General features: G+C 45.6%; 2 protein-coding genes across 2 annotated transcripts; one reads left to right on the top strand and one right to left on the bottom strand.

The window, feature by feature from the left end:
- Positions 1–216: 216 nt before the first annotated feature.
- Positions 217–6,993, top strand: LOC128305607 (golgin subfamily A member 4). Its single transcript, XM_053043138.1, has 6 exons — positions 217–437; positions 1,108–1,183; positions 1,259–5,205; positions 5,291–5,362; positions 5,693–5,815; positions 5,898–6,993. Exons 1-6 carry the CDS (start codon positions 354–356, stop codon positions 5,922–5,924), a joined length of 4,329 nt encoding a protein of 1,442 aa, XP_052899098.1. The 5' UTR covers positions 217–353; the 3' UTR covers positions 5,925–6,993.
- A 1,021-nt stretch (positions 6,994–8,014) lies between these two features.
- LOC128302137 (proteoglycan 4) lies at positions 8,015–12,700 on the bottom strand. Its single transcript, XM_053038879.1, has 3 exons — positions 12,474–12,700; positions 8,715–10,277; positions 8,015–8,666 (listed from the first exon to the last, which is right to left on the bottom strand). Exons 1-3 carry the CDS (start codon positions 12,698–12,700, stop codon positions 8,435–8,437), a joined length of 2,022 nt encoding a protein of 673 aa, XP_052894839.1. The 3' UTR covers positions 8,015–8,434.
- Between the last annotated feature and the right edge of the window lie 4,191 nt (positions 12,701–16,891).

Raw genomic sequence — 16,891 nt, 5'->3', positions numbered from 1 at the left:
AAAGTGAAAATTTTTCTTACACGTAGTTTTTTAATCTTCCATCAGAATTGGTGCCGTATCGAAAGAAAAGTGTAACCAAAATAAGTACAATTTTCCTGGCAAGGATACGGCGTAACATTTTCGTAACCTCTGCCCGAGTGCTCCGAGCACTGACGACAAGTATGGTGGTGTAGTGAAATGTAATCAGAGTGTTGTCCGAACAGAGTGCATCTCCGGAGGGCGACGAACGAATCACAGTCACGGCAGTACGATTGCATCTTGCTGTTTGGCACTTTCTTCGGGGAGGGGATTGGTTGATCAATCCCGTTGGTTGACTCGCATCCTGACGCACTATCTAATACGTTGGCAACAAAATGTTCAGAAAGCTGAAGGATAAAATTGCCGAAGAAGTCAAACAGTCGCCGCAACGGTTCGAACAGATATCGAAGGGATTGCAGGTATGGTACAAGCGCCTTCAGGGCACACTGGTTTCGCAATCCAGTTATTTTCATAATCGGATTCCATTCCATATGAATGATCATTGGCCCTCAGTGCTTGCGGAGAAAATGTGCCCCATTCGTAATGTCCCCTTTTCCAGCTACACATGATTGCAATTCGCACGTCCGATAGTGGTGTTTGTGTGCGTTTAAGCGCTTTTGCTCTTGCCACCCTCGTCATATTTTATGCTGAAGGAAACAATTTGTAATGAGAGTTGGCGCTCACTTGACACCCAACCCCTTTTGCGCACTTTGTTTACCTTCTCCCACCCCACGTGTGCACGTTGGAAGGAGTAGGTGATAGTTACTGCATTACATCGTCTGCTTTGTCTACCGACAAATGTTTACATTGTTTACATTGGACAGTCTGCTTAATGTTCTTAGCATACTTTCTTCATGAGGGTGTGGAGTATCTACATCCTCTACGTTGCTTCTAGCTGAACAGGGTCATCGCTCTAATGGAGATGGTGATTAGCATATTTTGCAGTTATGCACAAATTGACGTGGAACAAATGCACGTCTTAGTTTAAATTAAATTCACCAACACGAAAGTTTTCAGCAAATTTACCGATAAGTTAACGCTTTGTTGGTTTTATATTCTTTGTTATTTATATTGGTACTGGTTTTTCAGGCTGCTGTTAGCTCTGCATCCTCAACTACCTCCGAAGTTTCAGGCAGCGAGAACTTTTTCAGCATCACAGAGGATGGTACGGGTTAAACGTCAAGCGTAACATATGGATCGCAGAATTTAATTAATCTGGCACATCATTTCTTCATTGTAGATACGCCTCAAAATTCTCCCCAAAAGGGAAACTCGAGCACTCCTGCACAGCCTAACAGCTCCTTGGCCAACACATCGGGCAGCAGTTCCGTACCATCGAACACCAGCCTTAATAATGGTGTGTCCTCATCAACAACGGTCACAAGCCCAGGCTCAGCAACCGGTAACAGCTCTGCTGGTTCTACATCTCAACAGCAGCGCACACGCCGTCTGTCGAACTCGTCGATGGCAAGCGATGTATCGTTCCGTCTTCCAGTATACGACTCACCCGCAATCTATCATCTCGAAACGGATGTGGACATATCGGCGAGTGAGACGGAATCGGTGTCCGGAAGCGCTAACGCCAACCAGCTAGACCTGGTGAGCAAGGACAAGCTTTTCCAGGCGTACAAAAAGGCACTGGATCGGTATCAAAAGTATCGGGAAAGGTACACCGAGCTGGCCCGTCGCTACCGTGAGCTTGAAAAAGATAACACCAAGGCTCGAGCGGTGCTGGTCGAAACACAAGATAAAGCACTGCGCCGTATGAGTGAATTACGGGAGCAATGTGTGCTAGAGCAACAGGCCAAGGCGCATCTCGATTCGGCGCTAAGGATGGAAATTGATGAACTCCAGTGTGTGGTGAAGACACTCCGTTCGAAGCTGGAACTGGTCGGTGAGAATGGGAATATTAGCGGCGGAGAAAAGGATCTCATCTCGCTCTCCGGTGAAGACGGTACCAATGGAAACGATGGACATGTACCAGTGCGCGACACTGGCCCATTGGAAGATCGAATTAAGGCACTTGAATCGAAGCTCAACGACGAATTGCGCCAGAAAGCCGTGCTGAGCCTGGAAGTGAGTGAGCTAAAGAAACGGGAAGAAGAGCACACGATCACAATAGCGGAAAATAAGATGGCAATTCATTCCGAACTGGAAGCGAAGGAGGCTGAAGTGCGGAAACTGAAAGAACAGCTAGCAAGCTTGGAGAAGAACATGAAGCAGACGCTGCTCGAAAAAGACGGCCTAGGAAAGGAGCTGTCCGAAGTGCGCAAGGTTGCCGGGAAGGTAAAGGAGCTCGAAAGTACGCTCAGTACGTGCAACGAGCAGAAAAACAAACTTGAGTCGAAGTTTATTGATTTCGAGCGTACGATTATGGAGCTGGAAAAAGACAAGCAGCAGCTGAAGGCAACCAACCTAACGCTGGACTATGAAAAGGGCGAGTTGCAAAAGAAAGGAACCGATTTCGAAACGAAACTGTCGACGTTGGAAAAAGAGAAGGAAAGTTTACTGGTTCAAGTGCAAGAGCTGCAAAAAACGGCCCAATCATTGGACAAAAAGGTTGAGATTGACACGCTAAAGCTGGAGCTGGAAGAGGCCAAAAAGCGTGAAACAGAATCCAACGAGAAGATTGCTACGGTCCAAAAGCGACTAAGCGAAAAGGAAACTGAACTGTCCGAGACTAAATCCTCCCAGGAAGCGCTGGAACGGCAGGTGAAACTCACCGAAGAACGTTTGGCCGAACGGGAACAGGAAATCGAACGGTTACAGAAGCAGCAAACAGAGCAGAACGGTAAGGAGCGTGACGAAAGCGCGAAAAAACTACAAAAAGCCGAAGAAGAACTTGCTGCTTTCCGCAAAACGCAGTCCATCGATCAGGAGAAGCTACTCGAACTGACGAAAGCGTTGGATGCAGCGAAGGAACTTCACGATCGCGATCGTAAAAGCAACGAAAGCGGTCTGAAAGAGTTGGTCGAACGCAATAACGAACTGTCCGAACAGCTGGAACAATTGCAGGAGAAATTGGAGAAGATGAGCGTTAAGCAGAAGAAGCAAACGGAGGAGAAGAATGGTTTGCGAGCGACAAACGATGATCTGTCGAAAGAATTGAAGCAAGTGCGTCAGGAGCTGAAACAACTTACCGCCCAAAAGCAAACGCTTGCCGAGGAAGTTCGCAATCTGAAAATAATCAATGAAAACTCCGAATCGGAAGCACTCCGTTCATTGCAAGAGTCAATGCGTGCTTCCATGGCGGCGGCGGACACGAAGCTGCTCGAAACGACGCGTGATTTAAATCACGTTCTTGAGCTAAAATCGGACGAAAACCGAAGGCTCGGCGAAGAGCGAGATGAGCTGGTGGAGAAACTAGAGACTGCTCACAAGGAAAAAGCGGATCTTGAGACGGAGGGTACCAATTTGCGGTCAAAGATTGAAACCATTCGTGGGGAGAAGCGTGATCTAGAGAAAACGCTTGAGCGTGAGATACGAGAGAAGACGGAGCTGAAGGCACAGGTCGAAAACATTTTGCAGGAGATTGGTCGACTAGAGGAGCAATTAAAGGACATCAAGGAGTCACATTCCAAACTGCAGGAGGAGAAACAGACGCTAGAAGAGAAAATCGAACGGTTGCAGCGGGAGCACTGTGAATCACGGGTGAAGCTAGAAAAGGATACGCTTGGCAAGCTGCAAACGAAGGTGAAAGATCACGAGACAAAGCTCCAGCAGGTGGAGTGTGAAAATTCTCAGCTGGCAGAGAAAAACTGCCTGCTCGAGGAAAGTAGCCGACGGACGGGTGAGGAGCTAAAGAAGCTAACTGCGGCATTACGCGAAGCGGAAGGACGCGTTCAGGAGGAAAAGGATAAAAGTGGCCGGCTGGAGGAACAGCTCAGTCAGTGTACCGGTGATCATGCACGGCTGTTCAACGAAAAGGAGCTGCTGGACCATCAGCATCGTTCGCTGCAGGATGCACTGGAAGCTCGGGAAAAGGAGAAACTGTGCGTGCTTGATACGAACAAATGTCTCGAGGACGAACTGACAAAGCTGCGCAGCGAGAACGACTACCTCAAGGGGAAGCATAACGAGCTGAAGGCTTTGCTGGAGAGCGACAAACGAAGACTGATGGACCAGAACGATGCACTGCAGCGACAGATGGAGGAGCTGGCCAAGGAGAAACAGTCGCTCGGACGGAACGCGACCGATCTCGAGAAGCGGCTGGCAAGCTACGAAGAGGTTAAGATCGAGAATGAATATCTGAACACTTTCAACAAACAACTGCAGGGCGAACTGCAGGAAGCTAAGGGACGTTTGACTACGAAAGAAAGCGAACTGACTGCAATACGCACGAAACAATCCCAAACGGAAACGATGCTGGAAGAGCGGGATCAGGAAATTACGAAGCTCATCAATGAGTTTGTAGGGAAGGAAAAGAAACAAGAGGCGGACCAGCAACAGCGGCTTGAAGAGGTGCAACAGCGACATCAAACGGAGCTAGATGCTTTAACTGATCGTGTACGAGGAGAGTGTGACAAAGGTTTTGCTGACGAGCGGAAAACGCTCAAGGAAGAACAAAACGCTTTAGAGCAACAGTTGCAGGAGGCACACAAGAAAAAGGACACGTTAGAACAGCAGCTAGAAGAGTTGCGTCAGAAGGGGGACGTAGAAAAGGAGCTACGATTGGAGAACGAAAACTTTGCCCGGGATTTGGACGAGCTGAAGAACGAACTGAACGCAGCGATCGTAGAAAAGCTTGGACAGGTGAAAGAACACGAGCAAGCTCAACAGATGCTGCAGGTCGAAAAACAGCGGCTAGAAGCGGACAACGAACAGTTGCGTACCCGTTTGGCAGAATTTACCACCGAAACGGAGCAAAATGTTCGGCGGTTCGAGGCAGAAATTGAGCAACTAAAGCGGGACGCATCTGTGTCCACTGCAGGAACGAACGCTGAGGAGGTAACGGATAACGCTGGCACAGCAGTGTCGGCTGAGCTTCAGCAGTCGCACGATGAGTTGCGGAATAAAAAAGAGGAACTCGAAAACAAGTTGAAAAAGATTATGCACGAGGTACAGGACGTCTCAAATCGGAATCTGTTTCTGGAGCAGAAGTGTGAAAATTATCTTATCCTCGAACAGTCGAACGAGCGGTTAAAACTTGCGAACGATAAACTTTCCCGGCAGCTGGACGAAACATTGGTAAGCGAAGTGAAATATACTGACGATGAGTTTTACCCAGTTTTGCAAAAATGTAAAAACAAATTATTCTTCCTCTTCGTTGAAGGTTTCCATGCATCACAATGAAGGAATTGCCGCTAATACCGAGTTCGAGTACTTAAGAAACATTCTATTCCAGGTGTGTATACTTTTAAGACATTTAAATGAAAAATAAATCCTCCAAAGTGCTACATTAAAAAGGGTTCCTGCATCTCGGCGGAGATCATTAGACTCATGGGAACTTTTTGAATTGATCGATGATCGATGAATTGATCGATGAACGATCTCTCTCTCAAAATATCTTTAGCTTACGCTTAGCTTCAAAATAATAGCTTACAAAGAGCTTGTTGGGACTTGTAATAATGGCATACGAACGTCTATTAATTCTTTTAGCTTCATTTTGTCAAACAATTTTTTCAAATTTCCATCAGTTAATCTTTCTATTTCTCACGTATCTTACGAATTGCAGTATCTCAGTGGAAGCGTTACGGGAAACAACAGCACCCTTGTGAAGGTGATAGCGGCTGTCCTGAAGTTTTCACCGCAGCAAACGCAGGTTGTCATAGAGAAAGAGGCCCATCGGAGATCATTGGTAAGAAGACAGCGAAAAGTGCAAGCACACTGAACTCGTTAATCATTTGTCCATTCTCGTTTGCTATTCTCCACTCCATTAGATGGGACAGATAAACAATCTACTATAGCAGGAAAAGACGATGGCAATGCAACAGTCCCAGAATAACCAGTATCGCAAGGGAGGATATGGTTTTCAATTTTTCTAATACGCGATACGTTCAATTCGTCCGATTGTTTAATTTTTTTTTATCATATTGACGGCGTTACCGTGCGGTAGGAGAGATCGTATTTATATAGTTGTTATATTATTGCTCATTTACGTAGTGTACTGTTAAGGAGCTACGCGTGAACTAACCCCCTTTGTCTATATTATTCTTTTTGTTGACGGTTTAGTTAAACACTTGAATTCAGCTACATTTTCCGTTCCCATTACTGTGTTGTGTAACGTGAGTTGGAATGTTTTATTTCTCACTAACCCCCCCCCACTGACATGTTTCTAAGTCCAATGTTGAAACGGAAAGGCGTGTGAGAGCGAAAGGAAATTAGAAGCAAAGTAAACATGATTACAAATCAAAAAGTTCCTCCTACAGGGAGAAGCCGTATGATAAACGGAACTGGCTACAGACAGGCAAAGCAAATGTGTTCATTCGTCCGTATCCCGAAGCGAGCGATCGACTTTTAACACAGGATAATTCTCACATCAGCCAATTAACTATTACGATACTATCTTGAAGAAAGTGTTAGTATTTAGCATTTGAAAGAAGCAAAAAAAAGAAAGACGTGTGGATAAAACCGAACTCACCAAACTTACCGAACCAGCTGTGTATGCCTAGCGCGTGTGTATAGATCTTTATCTAGCAAGCATAACATATAATCTAGTTAATTTCTTCCTGGCCAAGCGTATTCGTTTCGAATTCCGATAATTCCGCCGGCGTAGCAAAGGGTTAGTTGGAATTCAAAATGATCGAAAACTAAAAATGTATAGCATAGGGAAATACGAGGAAGAGACAAACTTCCTTAATCTGTTAATCTTTCGTTTGAATGCGAACACTAATAATGCATTTTAATCAAACTATGGTTGTTTCTAATAACTTACCCTTGTTCTTTCCATTTTGTTCGTTTGTCCCTACCAGTGGGCTTTAGATGTGAGCATTTCTTTTTTTTTGTAAGCTCATGCATATTATGTGACCTTCCGTTAATTTAGTTTATTCCTTTAGATTGTTTTTTTATGTATTATTTTTTTTTTGCTCTGTAATACCGTTAATACATACCGTTAAAATGGAGATTAAAACGAGATATACGAACATTCAGCAGAGTGAAGGATATTGACGTCAAAACATAACGAACCCCGCCGCCCCCAAAAAGCGAGAAAGAAATGATCGTAAAATGTATGCTTCCTCACATATATTTTACATGCTATTCAATGGTGCCTCGTTAAATGTCCGCTTGGAGGTACAATCAGATCCTTTTATGAGGCAGTAATCAAACGCATAACACACAACCACAGAGCTTTAGGTGCGCGTAAAAGCTCACCACTAACGCAACGAGTTAGTGTTGCTTTTGCATCGCTTTCAATGAGATGACCCCTGCGGTAAGACGAGGAACAGGTTAGACAAGCTTTGTTTTCCTGTAGCCGGAAGCAATATCCTTGTGATGCAAGAGAAGGGCAGGTTGTGTGCAGTGTGCGGAAGGAAATGAATTTCCACTTACCTAGCGGCGAATGTGAACGTATGGGAAACGCATCCATCCAATGAATTCCTGGCTGACCCCTTAGCAAATGCTCCCTTCCCGCACGGGAAGGATGATTTTTTAAGTACCATTTTGTCACTATTATCGTAGGTATCGCATCGGAACACGACATTAATCGCACTCTACACACTCACAGTATTCTCTTGTCTAGTTGTAATGGAAGGAATGAATGAGCTTCTTCTCTGCTGAAACCCGTCGGTTGTTGACTACGATTGTAATTAGTATGTTAAGAAGTATAGGAACAATTAAACTATAGCAGCACTAAACAAGCAAAACAAAACACAGCAAATACCCGTACACACGCATTGAAAAGCGCGAGAAAGTGGGCAATACAATATCATTAAACACACAGAGCGGTAAACGGTTTCCTCTTCAAGTTTGAACCAGTTAAGTTCTATTGCTAATAACCATCGGTAGGTAATATGATAAATGAAGGCTCGATTGAAGCATTAGCTCAGTACTACTAAACCATTTGGCAGCTTCGTGACAAAGTGCTGCACCGTATCTTGAGAGGTGGAAATTATAGCTAAAACAATATAGCAAGGAGGAGGAGGTTGGTTAATGAAAAGCAATGAAACTGCGGTATCATATTCTGTTATCAAAAAAACAAACATGTATTTTCGTAGTTTTGCCATTTTCCGTACTAATGCCGAAATCACTTATTAACGTAATCATGCCGTCTTGTCTTCCTTTCACTGTTTATTCAATATACAACTTTCATATCTTAAACCTAATTCTAGCTTCACTAAATGCCTTCTGCCGTGTTGCTTAAGTGTTACGTTTTTTTTATTATACAATTCAATTCAGTTGCTGCAGTTCGCTGGAGCAACTTTTTTATCGTCTACGAATAGGAATACTTTATTAGTTAGGAAATATTTCTCTCGCAGTGTCATTCGCTGGCTAAAAACGATAGGAACGATTTGGTGTGCGGGTTCACCTTCTGCGGTGATTCGTCATCGAGCGGAATCAGTGCATCCCAGGACAGGTTTTCCACGTTTTCCTCCCGAAAGTAGGAAGGTTTCAGTTTGGGTTTAGCCGTCGGCATCCCGCCATCCACACTGTTCGCTTTCGGATCACGCTTCGTTACGTCCTCCGTGGGGTATTCGGATTCGGGCGGTATACTCCAATCGAGCCTGGCCGGTTCCTGAGAAACGTTTTGTGAGGGCGACTCATTTGTCCGGATTTCGGCGGTTTCGGGCGGTATACTCCAATCGAGCCTGGCCGGTTCCTGAGGAACGTTTTGTAGGGGCGACTCATTTGTCCGCGTATTCTGGTCTACCTCTGTACGCTTTACCTCATCACCGCCATTCCTGTGTTCTGTGTTCAGTGGGACCGTTTCTTTGCTTGGAATTCCATTCGATCCTTGTACGTCCACCACTGGGTTTCCTTTGACAGGATCACGGACATTTCGATCGTGACGGGTTCGAGGCACCTGGGGGACATTCTTCGCCGCATGTTGCATTCCCTCTCGACCGTGGGTAGGACTTTTCGGGGGTGGATGTGGTTTCTGTTTCGCTATCGATGGTCCCAGTACGGCCCGGGGCGAGATGGCCGCGGGTTTGTCTTGCGAATGCTTCGGCGACGGTGTCGCGGTGGTGATGGTGATCTTCGGCAGTGTTGCCAGCTTTTCCATTCGCGGTGAATGTTTCTGTTTGGTGGAAGTCGGCGAACGGGTTGGGTTTGATTTTTGAGGTGATGGCGGTTGTGCCGTGATGGGTGGATGCTTCTTCGTCGGAGTGGTCGGTGTGTCCCGTGTAATCGTAGCGACAATGTTGCCATCTTCGTGCAAACGAATCGACCGACTGCCGGTCGTTGTCTTCGGGGAAGTTTTCTCCCCCTGTGCCGTCTTCGTTTGCGTTGAGCGACGTTTGTTTTCTTTATCGTTGGTTGTATTGTTCGGGTTGGCAGCTTTAGTTGCACCAGAGGTACGATTCGATGATGTGCTGGATTTAGACGCTTTAGGCGCTTTCTGTCCGGGTGTATCAGTAACGGGTGTCTTTTTTCCATGCTTTTCCTTCCTCCTTTCGTCCGTTGCTGGTTGTTTTTGTGTTGACTGAACCGATTCCATTCCGATCACCTTTGGCGGCACGTCCCCGTTTAAGACGTCGGTGGCATGTTGCTCCCCCTCCGGAGCTAGATCTGGCTCCGTCAAATACTTGCCGTACAGCTTATCGAATAGTCCTTCCCCTAGGTGGCCATGGTACAGATCAAGTGCCATCAGCAGGAATGATTTCGCCCGAGCGCACAGATTCGGGATGACGATCAATGTTTTCCGCATCGTGTACAGCAGATCGTTAATTTCCTTCCTGTGTTCCACCTTGGCATCCTCACCGTTTAGCGTGATCTGCGTTAGCACAAGTTTAGCGAACTCCGAATCCAACCTGTACGTCGCCGGTTGCTGGTAGGATTTGTTAATTTCCTGCTCCAGCTCGGAAGTCAACAGCAGCAGCAACGATTGTCCCAGGATGTGGATACGTTTACCAAACGCTACCCGCTTTCGGTTGTAATACTCGCCGAGCAGCGTGATGGAGTTGTAAAATCGGTGCACATTTTCCTGCTTCAACCGTTCGATGGTGAGAAAATTCTGCTGCAGCGTCGCGATCATGGCGTTACGGATTTTCGTCTCGTACAGCGATGCATCGGCTAGCTGTCGGGATGCAAATACAATCGCCAGCTGTATGGCAAACTTTGCATTCGACAGTGCCTCCTCGTTGAGAACCAGAAAGAGATCACTGTAGAGGAGGTAAAAGAAGAAAAAAAAAGAAGAGAAAGAAAATTATTAGTAAAGCCCACTGGAAATTTAGTAGCAGCACCAGGCGTCTCCATTAAGTTGTTATGAACTTAAAGATACGCAAAAACAGAAGATGTGGCTTTTTCACCCTTTAACAATCGTTATTGTTTGAATGTGGAAACATGATTTGCTAACCTTGAGAGGAGCAGCTAAATAGTACACAAAGTTTAAGGCCAATCGCAAACACGTGCAACATCTTCACGATCCACGTGTTGTAGCGCGTGTCGTTTACGCAAGTGAATAATGCAGTTGGTCGAATTTGAATACCAACTGGCGATGGCAACAGCGAATGCTGTATCGCATTTTGAATCAAAATGGCATCTGCACTCATTTCCATACAATAACTTTTACACCAGGGATGAAAATTTCCTACAGTTTTCATACAGCTCAATCAAAAGTTTGGTATTTGGTTTAGCGAAGAATTGTTATTGGAGCTGTCGATAAAAATGGCACACTTTGATTAAATCGGTTTCAATGTTTCTTGGGCAATAATGTTCAGCATTGCAGATAGCTGTTGATGCTGTCACAACCAAAAAATATTACAGAGTTACCTATTTTACAGGGTTTCACAATAGATAGGATATGGCGAGCTCGACTTACTGAATCGCAAAAAAAACTGCATATTGAGTGAATGGCATATCGGCCGTCGGGCTATACATACGGGCTATAGCCGATTCAAGAGTTGATTTATTAAATTATTTTTTTTGAGGATTAAAATTACTGGAAGTAATAAGTGAGAGTATATGTTATTATCAAACATTTTCCTTACTTCTTAATCAGTGCAAAATTCGTTTCAAATTTCGCATTTTTTTTCATTTAAAATCTCAACTCATGAATTCACCTGTTTATAAACAGCATGTTCGATATGTCCATTCACTAAATTGTGCACGCGATTCCATGTACAGTTTTTGCGATTCAGTAAAGTGTTTTGTTTTGCGCTATCAAACTTCCGCTAATAATTCTTTAATAACTTTATCAATCTAAAGTTTATCCCCCTGTATTATATTAAACACAGTTTTACTATTATCTTTCCCTTTTGCTAGCAATAATTAAAAAAAGGGTGCCTCCAAAAGCACATAAATCTATATGAAGTGTCTGGTTTATCTAGCACCCCATGCCTTGTAACACATTGTAACGTAAAAGAGATTGTGTTGTATTTTTATTTGCTGATACGTTCGATACGGTTAGAACCTATTTACCACATTACTATTCACGCGTAACTGTGTGAGTTATCAAAGCACACGGCAACACAATCACACAAGAAACAAAAACGCGCTTCCGTGAGACCCGAAGCAAAACAATAACAACCCTTATGTGTTTGCGTATGAAGAATGGGGCAACTGTAAGGACAAGTAAATGACGAAGAAAAAAAAACCTGCCTCCACACGTTTTCTTAATCAATCTACAGCGTTCTGGTGAATTAAATTCCGTCGGTCGGAAACATTAAGCCGGTAAAGGAGCCACACAGCACAGCATTTCGGTGCATTTTGTGTTACTGTAGTGGTGGTGGTGTGCTGCACTGTTGTGCGTTTTGCTATCATGCGTTAACCTCTGCGAAGGACAGGTGAAGAAGAAGGTGACGGATGGTACCGGGCGAAGTGGTGATCACGGCCCTACTTCCTCCATCTTGTTTCGGAATTCGGGAAACTGTGTATGTGTGTAAGGGTGCCACCCCGTATGGAAGAGTATGGAAAAATGGGCTAAACGATCATCATTCAACTTTGCACCAATTTACCCTTCTTTTATTTAACTTCAATTTCTGTTGTTTTGAACTTCAAGGGTAAGAATGTGAAGTGGATTATAACATCCATCGAGAGAGAGGGAGAGAGAGGGATAGTGAGAGCGAGAAGCGGGAAATTAAAGCCTTTTAGTTCTCACACACTAGCCAACAACAACAGCGAAGGCGTACCTGTGCCTGATCGCGTTACGTACGTTAGGCTTCCAAGTTGGTTTGCTAAAGTTAGTCACAAACTGGTTTTTGTTAAACGGTTGGGGGCCCCTTTTTAAACGGCAAACAACTTGGTTCTGCACGTTCCGCATTTAATGCCACCCGGGGAAGGTTAAGCGCGATCGTGCTTCATCATGCTGCACGATCGCCTTTGCAGCGATCACCAAGAGATACACATATGCAACTTACCTTAGCAGTTGATCGCTGGTGATCCGTCGCCGGAACAGTTCACCGAACTTTCGCAGATGGTACGTCTGTTCGATGGTTTCCGCGTACGGATCGATCTTGCCAATTTCCTGCTTTATTTCGTCAAACATTGCTGCTGCTGCTGCTGCTGCGACCGCCGGTTGGTCACGGGGATGGATGATGGATTGATCGGTGCCCCCGCCCGTACTGTTGCTCCGCTGCTGCTCCATACCGTGGCGGGGCGAATTTACAATTGGCAAGCAAGCAACTAAGAAACAGCTGCCACCACACCGGAAACACCGGCAAACACGTGCAAGGTACGCGTACGAGATATGACACAAAACAAAAAACGACACTGTATACGACCTCGCCTTGTCACATGAAACTTTGTACACGGTGTGCGTAGCACGGCTTTATGCTGCAAACTGCTGACTAGAAACACGATCTTTTTGTGTTGCGTTCACTGAACCTGTGCGGTTTTAATGATCACATAACGCATTACTCTTCGCTTCTCCGTTGCACACACAATCGATTTCGGTTTCGGTACCAGTTGGTTTACGCTGCTGGAGTTGCTCCGTATTTTATTTTGCGCGTCACCGATACGATGGCAGAACCTCAACTGAGGCGACTAATCAGTTTAAACTCTCCAGCAGCCCTGTGTATGGCGCGTGATACCCGCCGGGCACCTCGGTCGGTGTTGGTGCGCGCGCTACCTCCGGGATAGAGGGTTTCGCTCTCTTGCTTACGCTCACCGTCCCTCGGGAAGGGGGTTCCTCCGGTGAGCCCTACCTGGGCCCTTGTATGTTTTCCCACCGCAGCATGATGATGCTGAAACTGCCGGGCGACTGAGTTCACGGTACCACTACACCCGAACGACCGACCTCGTCTGCGCTTCGCTCTCCGTGACGTACGGAAACCCAATGTACGCCACACCACCTGCCCAAACCGCCCAAAGCCAACGAGACAAAGAGAATAGGGGATGAATTACGGTGCGAAACGTACCGCGCGAGCTCGACGCGTTACGCCGTACAATGTTTACAATGTCGTTGTGTTTGTTTGCGCGAGACCACCTCAAAGGGCTTAAGCCACGGAGGAACTCTCCTTCGCTAGCCGGCAAAACACACCGCTTCCCGGTTCTCTTCAGCCCATCTGCTGGCGGCTTGTAACGGCGACAGATCGATCGGTTACGCGTGTTAGTGACAGCACCGTTTTGCGTATAACTTTCCTTCGTGCGCGCATTAAACATATCGAAAAACGTGATCCATATACCGCGGTGCTCCGGGAGAAACCGAGAGAGCACTGAGCGAGCAAGTGGGCTTTTGCGTCCGCGGGAAATGCGTCAGATCGCGGACGGGCGACGAGCTGCGAACAGATGAGCAGGAGGAGGGGAGGTACATATTTAGTGACGCACTCGCCAAAACCAGCACACGCACACTGGCGCACCATCGATCGGTACGGGGTTGAAACGCATAATTAAAAAAAACCCCGTCGTCATATGGCTTTTGAATGCCTTACACTGCATCTACACGTGGCGTACATCAAGGTACGCTAGCCAGGGTAGCATTAGTTCACGCAGTAGTTACCATGGCAACGACGTGTGCGTTACCTTCTCACAAACGGTACCGGCCTACCTTTTAAATGATTTAAAACACTACAGAAAGAAAAAAAGTTCTTACCCTTCTCGGTAAACAAAACGAGTCGAGTCGTTTTAACACATTCTTCCCATTTTTCTTTACCTGCTCAAGGTGACCGTGAAAACGGTATAGAGAATAGGGTAGAGTTCCTTTTCAAGAGCAATGTCTTTATGGCTTTTTTATTGTGTTACGTTGCAGTGCAAATCTTCCACAGGCTACGTGATGGGATTCTTACCCAGTAAACCCCCTCTTCTTCTTGAACCTCACATCCTTCGCTGAAAGGTTCATCTTACTTCTTATTTCTATCGAATCGAAGGAAGGATCTTCATAGAAATCCTGCCCATATACCCTGGCGGTGCTCGATTTGCCGGAGTGTATTAACAGCACTCCGACATTTGCGAACTCAGAAGCCTTATTCACTCATGTAGAATGACCGGGCCAGGTTTTCTTACAACGAGATAGTATAGTGAAGCTAGTACAAGTTAGTCTCGGAGCCACATAATGAGTCTCTTAACAACCACAAAGACAATTCATCTGAGAGGTGCGAGGGAGATTGCTCCACAGGAGTCAACGTTCTAGGCCAACTGCTAATTTCAACTGTCATACACTTTTGGCACGTTCCGTATGAGGTCACTACCTTCGACATGTTACGGATGATAAAATTAAGGCTCTAAAAGCCTCGGAGGAGTGCTACAATTGATTAACCTGATGCAGGAATCCTCTAAAACGCTCACGATCGAGCACTTTCAGCTCAGGTCGAGCAGAGGTGTGGTCGTAAACATCTCGGCTTTTTGGCGGACTTTTCAAATCCATCACTTTCTCCATATGTGAGCCTACTACGCCACCTCTGTCCCAGTGACCTCATTTTTGAACCCTCATTTTGGACAAACACACCACAGATCTCTTACCTTCACGTTTGGTTAGGCATCGCCAAGTCCAAGCCTCAGGTGGACCAACAACCTCAAGTGTCGCGATTAATCAGGGATCTTGTTTTGTCAGTTAATCCCTTCAATGAACCAGTCCCTTCCGATGCATTTACGACTTCTATGCTGTACTAGCTAGTAATATTACCGGAAAGTGCGCGTGCATACACCCATGACTCATGAGTCCACCTTGCGATATGCTTCGCGAGGAAGGGTTCTGAGCCTTAAGGAGTTTTTAATCCGCAGGCGCTTCGGCGAATTAGTCAGTTCCCTGAAGGCGATCCTTGTTGTTTTTGCAGGCTTCCCTGGCAGGGTTTTCTCAGAGGGTTTTTTTCTGAAGTTTTCCTCCTTTGACAACCAAAAACGGCTGCAATCACGAACACTACTGGATACAATATCGTCCTTTAGATGCAGATAATTCTCATCATTAGCAGTCAATGAACTCCGCAGACCATGAATATGTGTCCTAATCGTAGCGTTGTAGCGCAGACGTGAAACGACCACATCTGCCAAAAGACGCAGATGATGGCATGTTACGCAAAACCGTTGTTGCAGGTGGACCGGAAACTAGAGCGATCGTCACATCCTCAGTATTTCAGATGTCGGAATGATAATAAATTCAATTTTCCTGTGAACACTCTCCAGTTGCATCCACGTCTCGATCTTACTCACCGAGTCGAATCCAAGAAGTTCAATTTCTTCAACAGACTCGCAGTGTGCCGTAAGAGCGGTATAATCGACGAATCCTTCCAACTTGGCTCCCGAAGTCAAGTCTAGGTTCAGAATTCCGTTGCAGAAATATAGCAACTACGTAGCCATCGTAGATATTCGAATCTCGAAATGTCAGTCTGACGCTTCTTGTGGACAACCAGGCGGAGTTGTGTATTTCTAGGTTGATTTGTGTATTCGAACACTTTGACGATGGGCCTCTGTGCTAGCAGGTCAGCTAGAGGCTTACCTAAATTCGGTAGGAGGACAAGGTTCAGTCTTTTCCAAGTAGAAAAGTAGTGTCCAGAATCGAAGCATTGTAGAAACAGCGCTTGAAAAACTCCAGACTCCCTGATAAACCTCAGGGATATTATCGGTATTTTGGGTGTTCCCCAGTTTATGGATATCTACAGTGACTGCATCAGGACACATTTCAGTGGGGCTGACAACTTCTCACCGGTAATGGGAAAAGCTGCTCAGTGATAGTTTCGATTGTGCAGGAGGTTCTTTCCCGGGGTAGCAAGCATAAGATTTTGCCCACGAAGTAGCCAAAAGGGAGCGATTCCAGCACAAAGTTCCTCATCAAATGCCTTTGATACCAGCAGACTGGGTGACCTTAGGGTGTTTACATTCCTGAATGTACCGACGACTCCCAATGTGATCCCTGATGGCGAACGCTTTGCGCTCTCACTATATCAATGAGCGTGCTAGAAATGGAGATCTACCATCGATAATATGAGATTCTTATTATTCCTATATTCTGCCACTTAGGCAGAAGAACCCTCCATGGTTCCACGATCGCTTTTCCAGTTGGCTTTTGCACTTTTCCCCCCACTCTCTCGGCGCCCAAGCGTTGAAGGCTCCGGCATTAATTTTCGAAATGTACACAACATAACTCGTATGACGAACGTGATATCCATTATTAAAGGTTTGATTTAGTTCGTAAAATACAGATCTCTTCCGAAATACTCTTCCAGAAACGTCTTACCTATTTCGGGGGAAAAGACAAACATTTTTGTGAATGAAGTGTGATACTCAAAGGGAAATAGTTTTCAAAAACGAATCTTTCATACTGCACCTGCAAGTTGAGTACAACTGTACGTTTAATTTTCGGCACGCTTGTAAGTTTAAGATCTTAGTTCTTATGATTTTTAAT

The sequence above is a fragment of the Anopheles moucheti genome, chromosome 3, assembly GCF_943734755.1.
Source record: "Anopheles moucheti chromosome 3, idAnoMoucSN_F20_07, whole genome shotgun sequence".
NCBI classification, from domain to species: domain Eukaryota; kingdom Metazoa; phylum Arthropoda; class Insecta; order Diptera; family Culicidae; genus Anopheles; species Anopheles moucheti.
This window is presented reverse-complemented; position numbering and strand designations above follow the sequence as displayed.

Coding starts and splice junctions, on each gene's coding strand:
- LOC128302137 (XM_053038879.1), bottom strand. CDS start 12,700: ATGGAGCAGCAGCGGAGCAACAGTACGGGCGGGGGCACCGATCAATCC. Junction 10,278..12,473: donor ACCAGCGATCAACTGCTAAG/GTAAGTTGCATA, acceptor CCTCCTCTACAG/TGATCTCTTTCTGGTTCTCA. Junction 8,667..8,714: donor GCCGAAATCCGGACAAATGA/GTCGCCCTCACA, acceptor GCTCGATTGGAG/TATACCGCCCGAATCCGAAT.
- LOC128305607 (XM_053043138.1), top strand. CDS start 354: ATGTTCAGAAAGCTGAAGGATAAAATTGCCGAAGAAGTCAAACAGTCG. Junction 5,206..5,290: donor GGCAGCTGGACGAAACATTG/GTAAGCGAAGTG, acceptor TCTTCGTTGAAG/GTTTCCATGCATCACAATGA. Junction 5,816..5,897: donor AGGCCCATCGGAGATCATTG/GTAAGAAGACAG, acceptor CCACTCCATTAG/ATGGGACAGATAAACAATCT.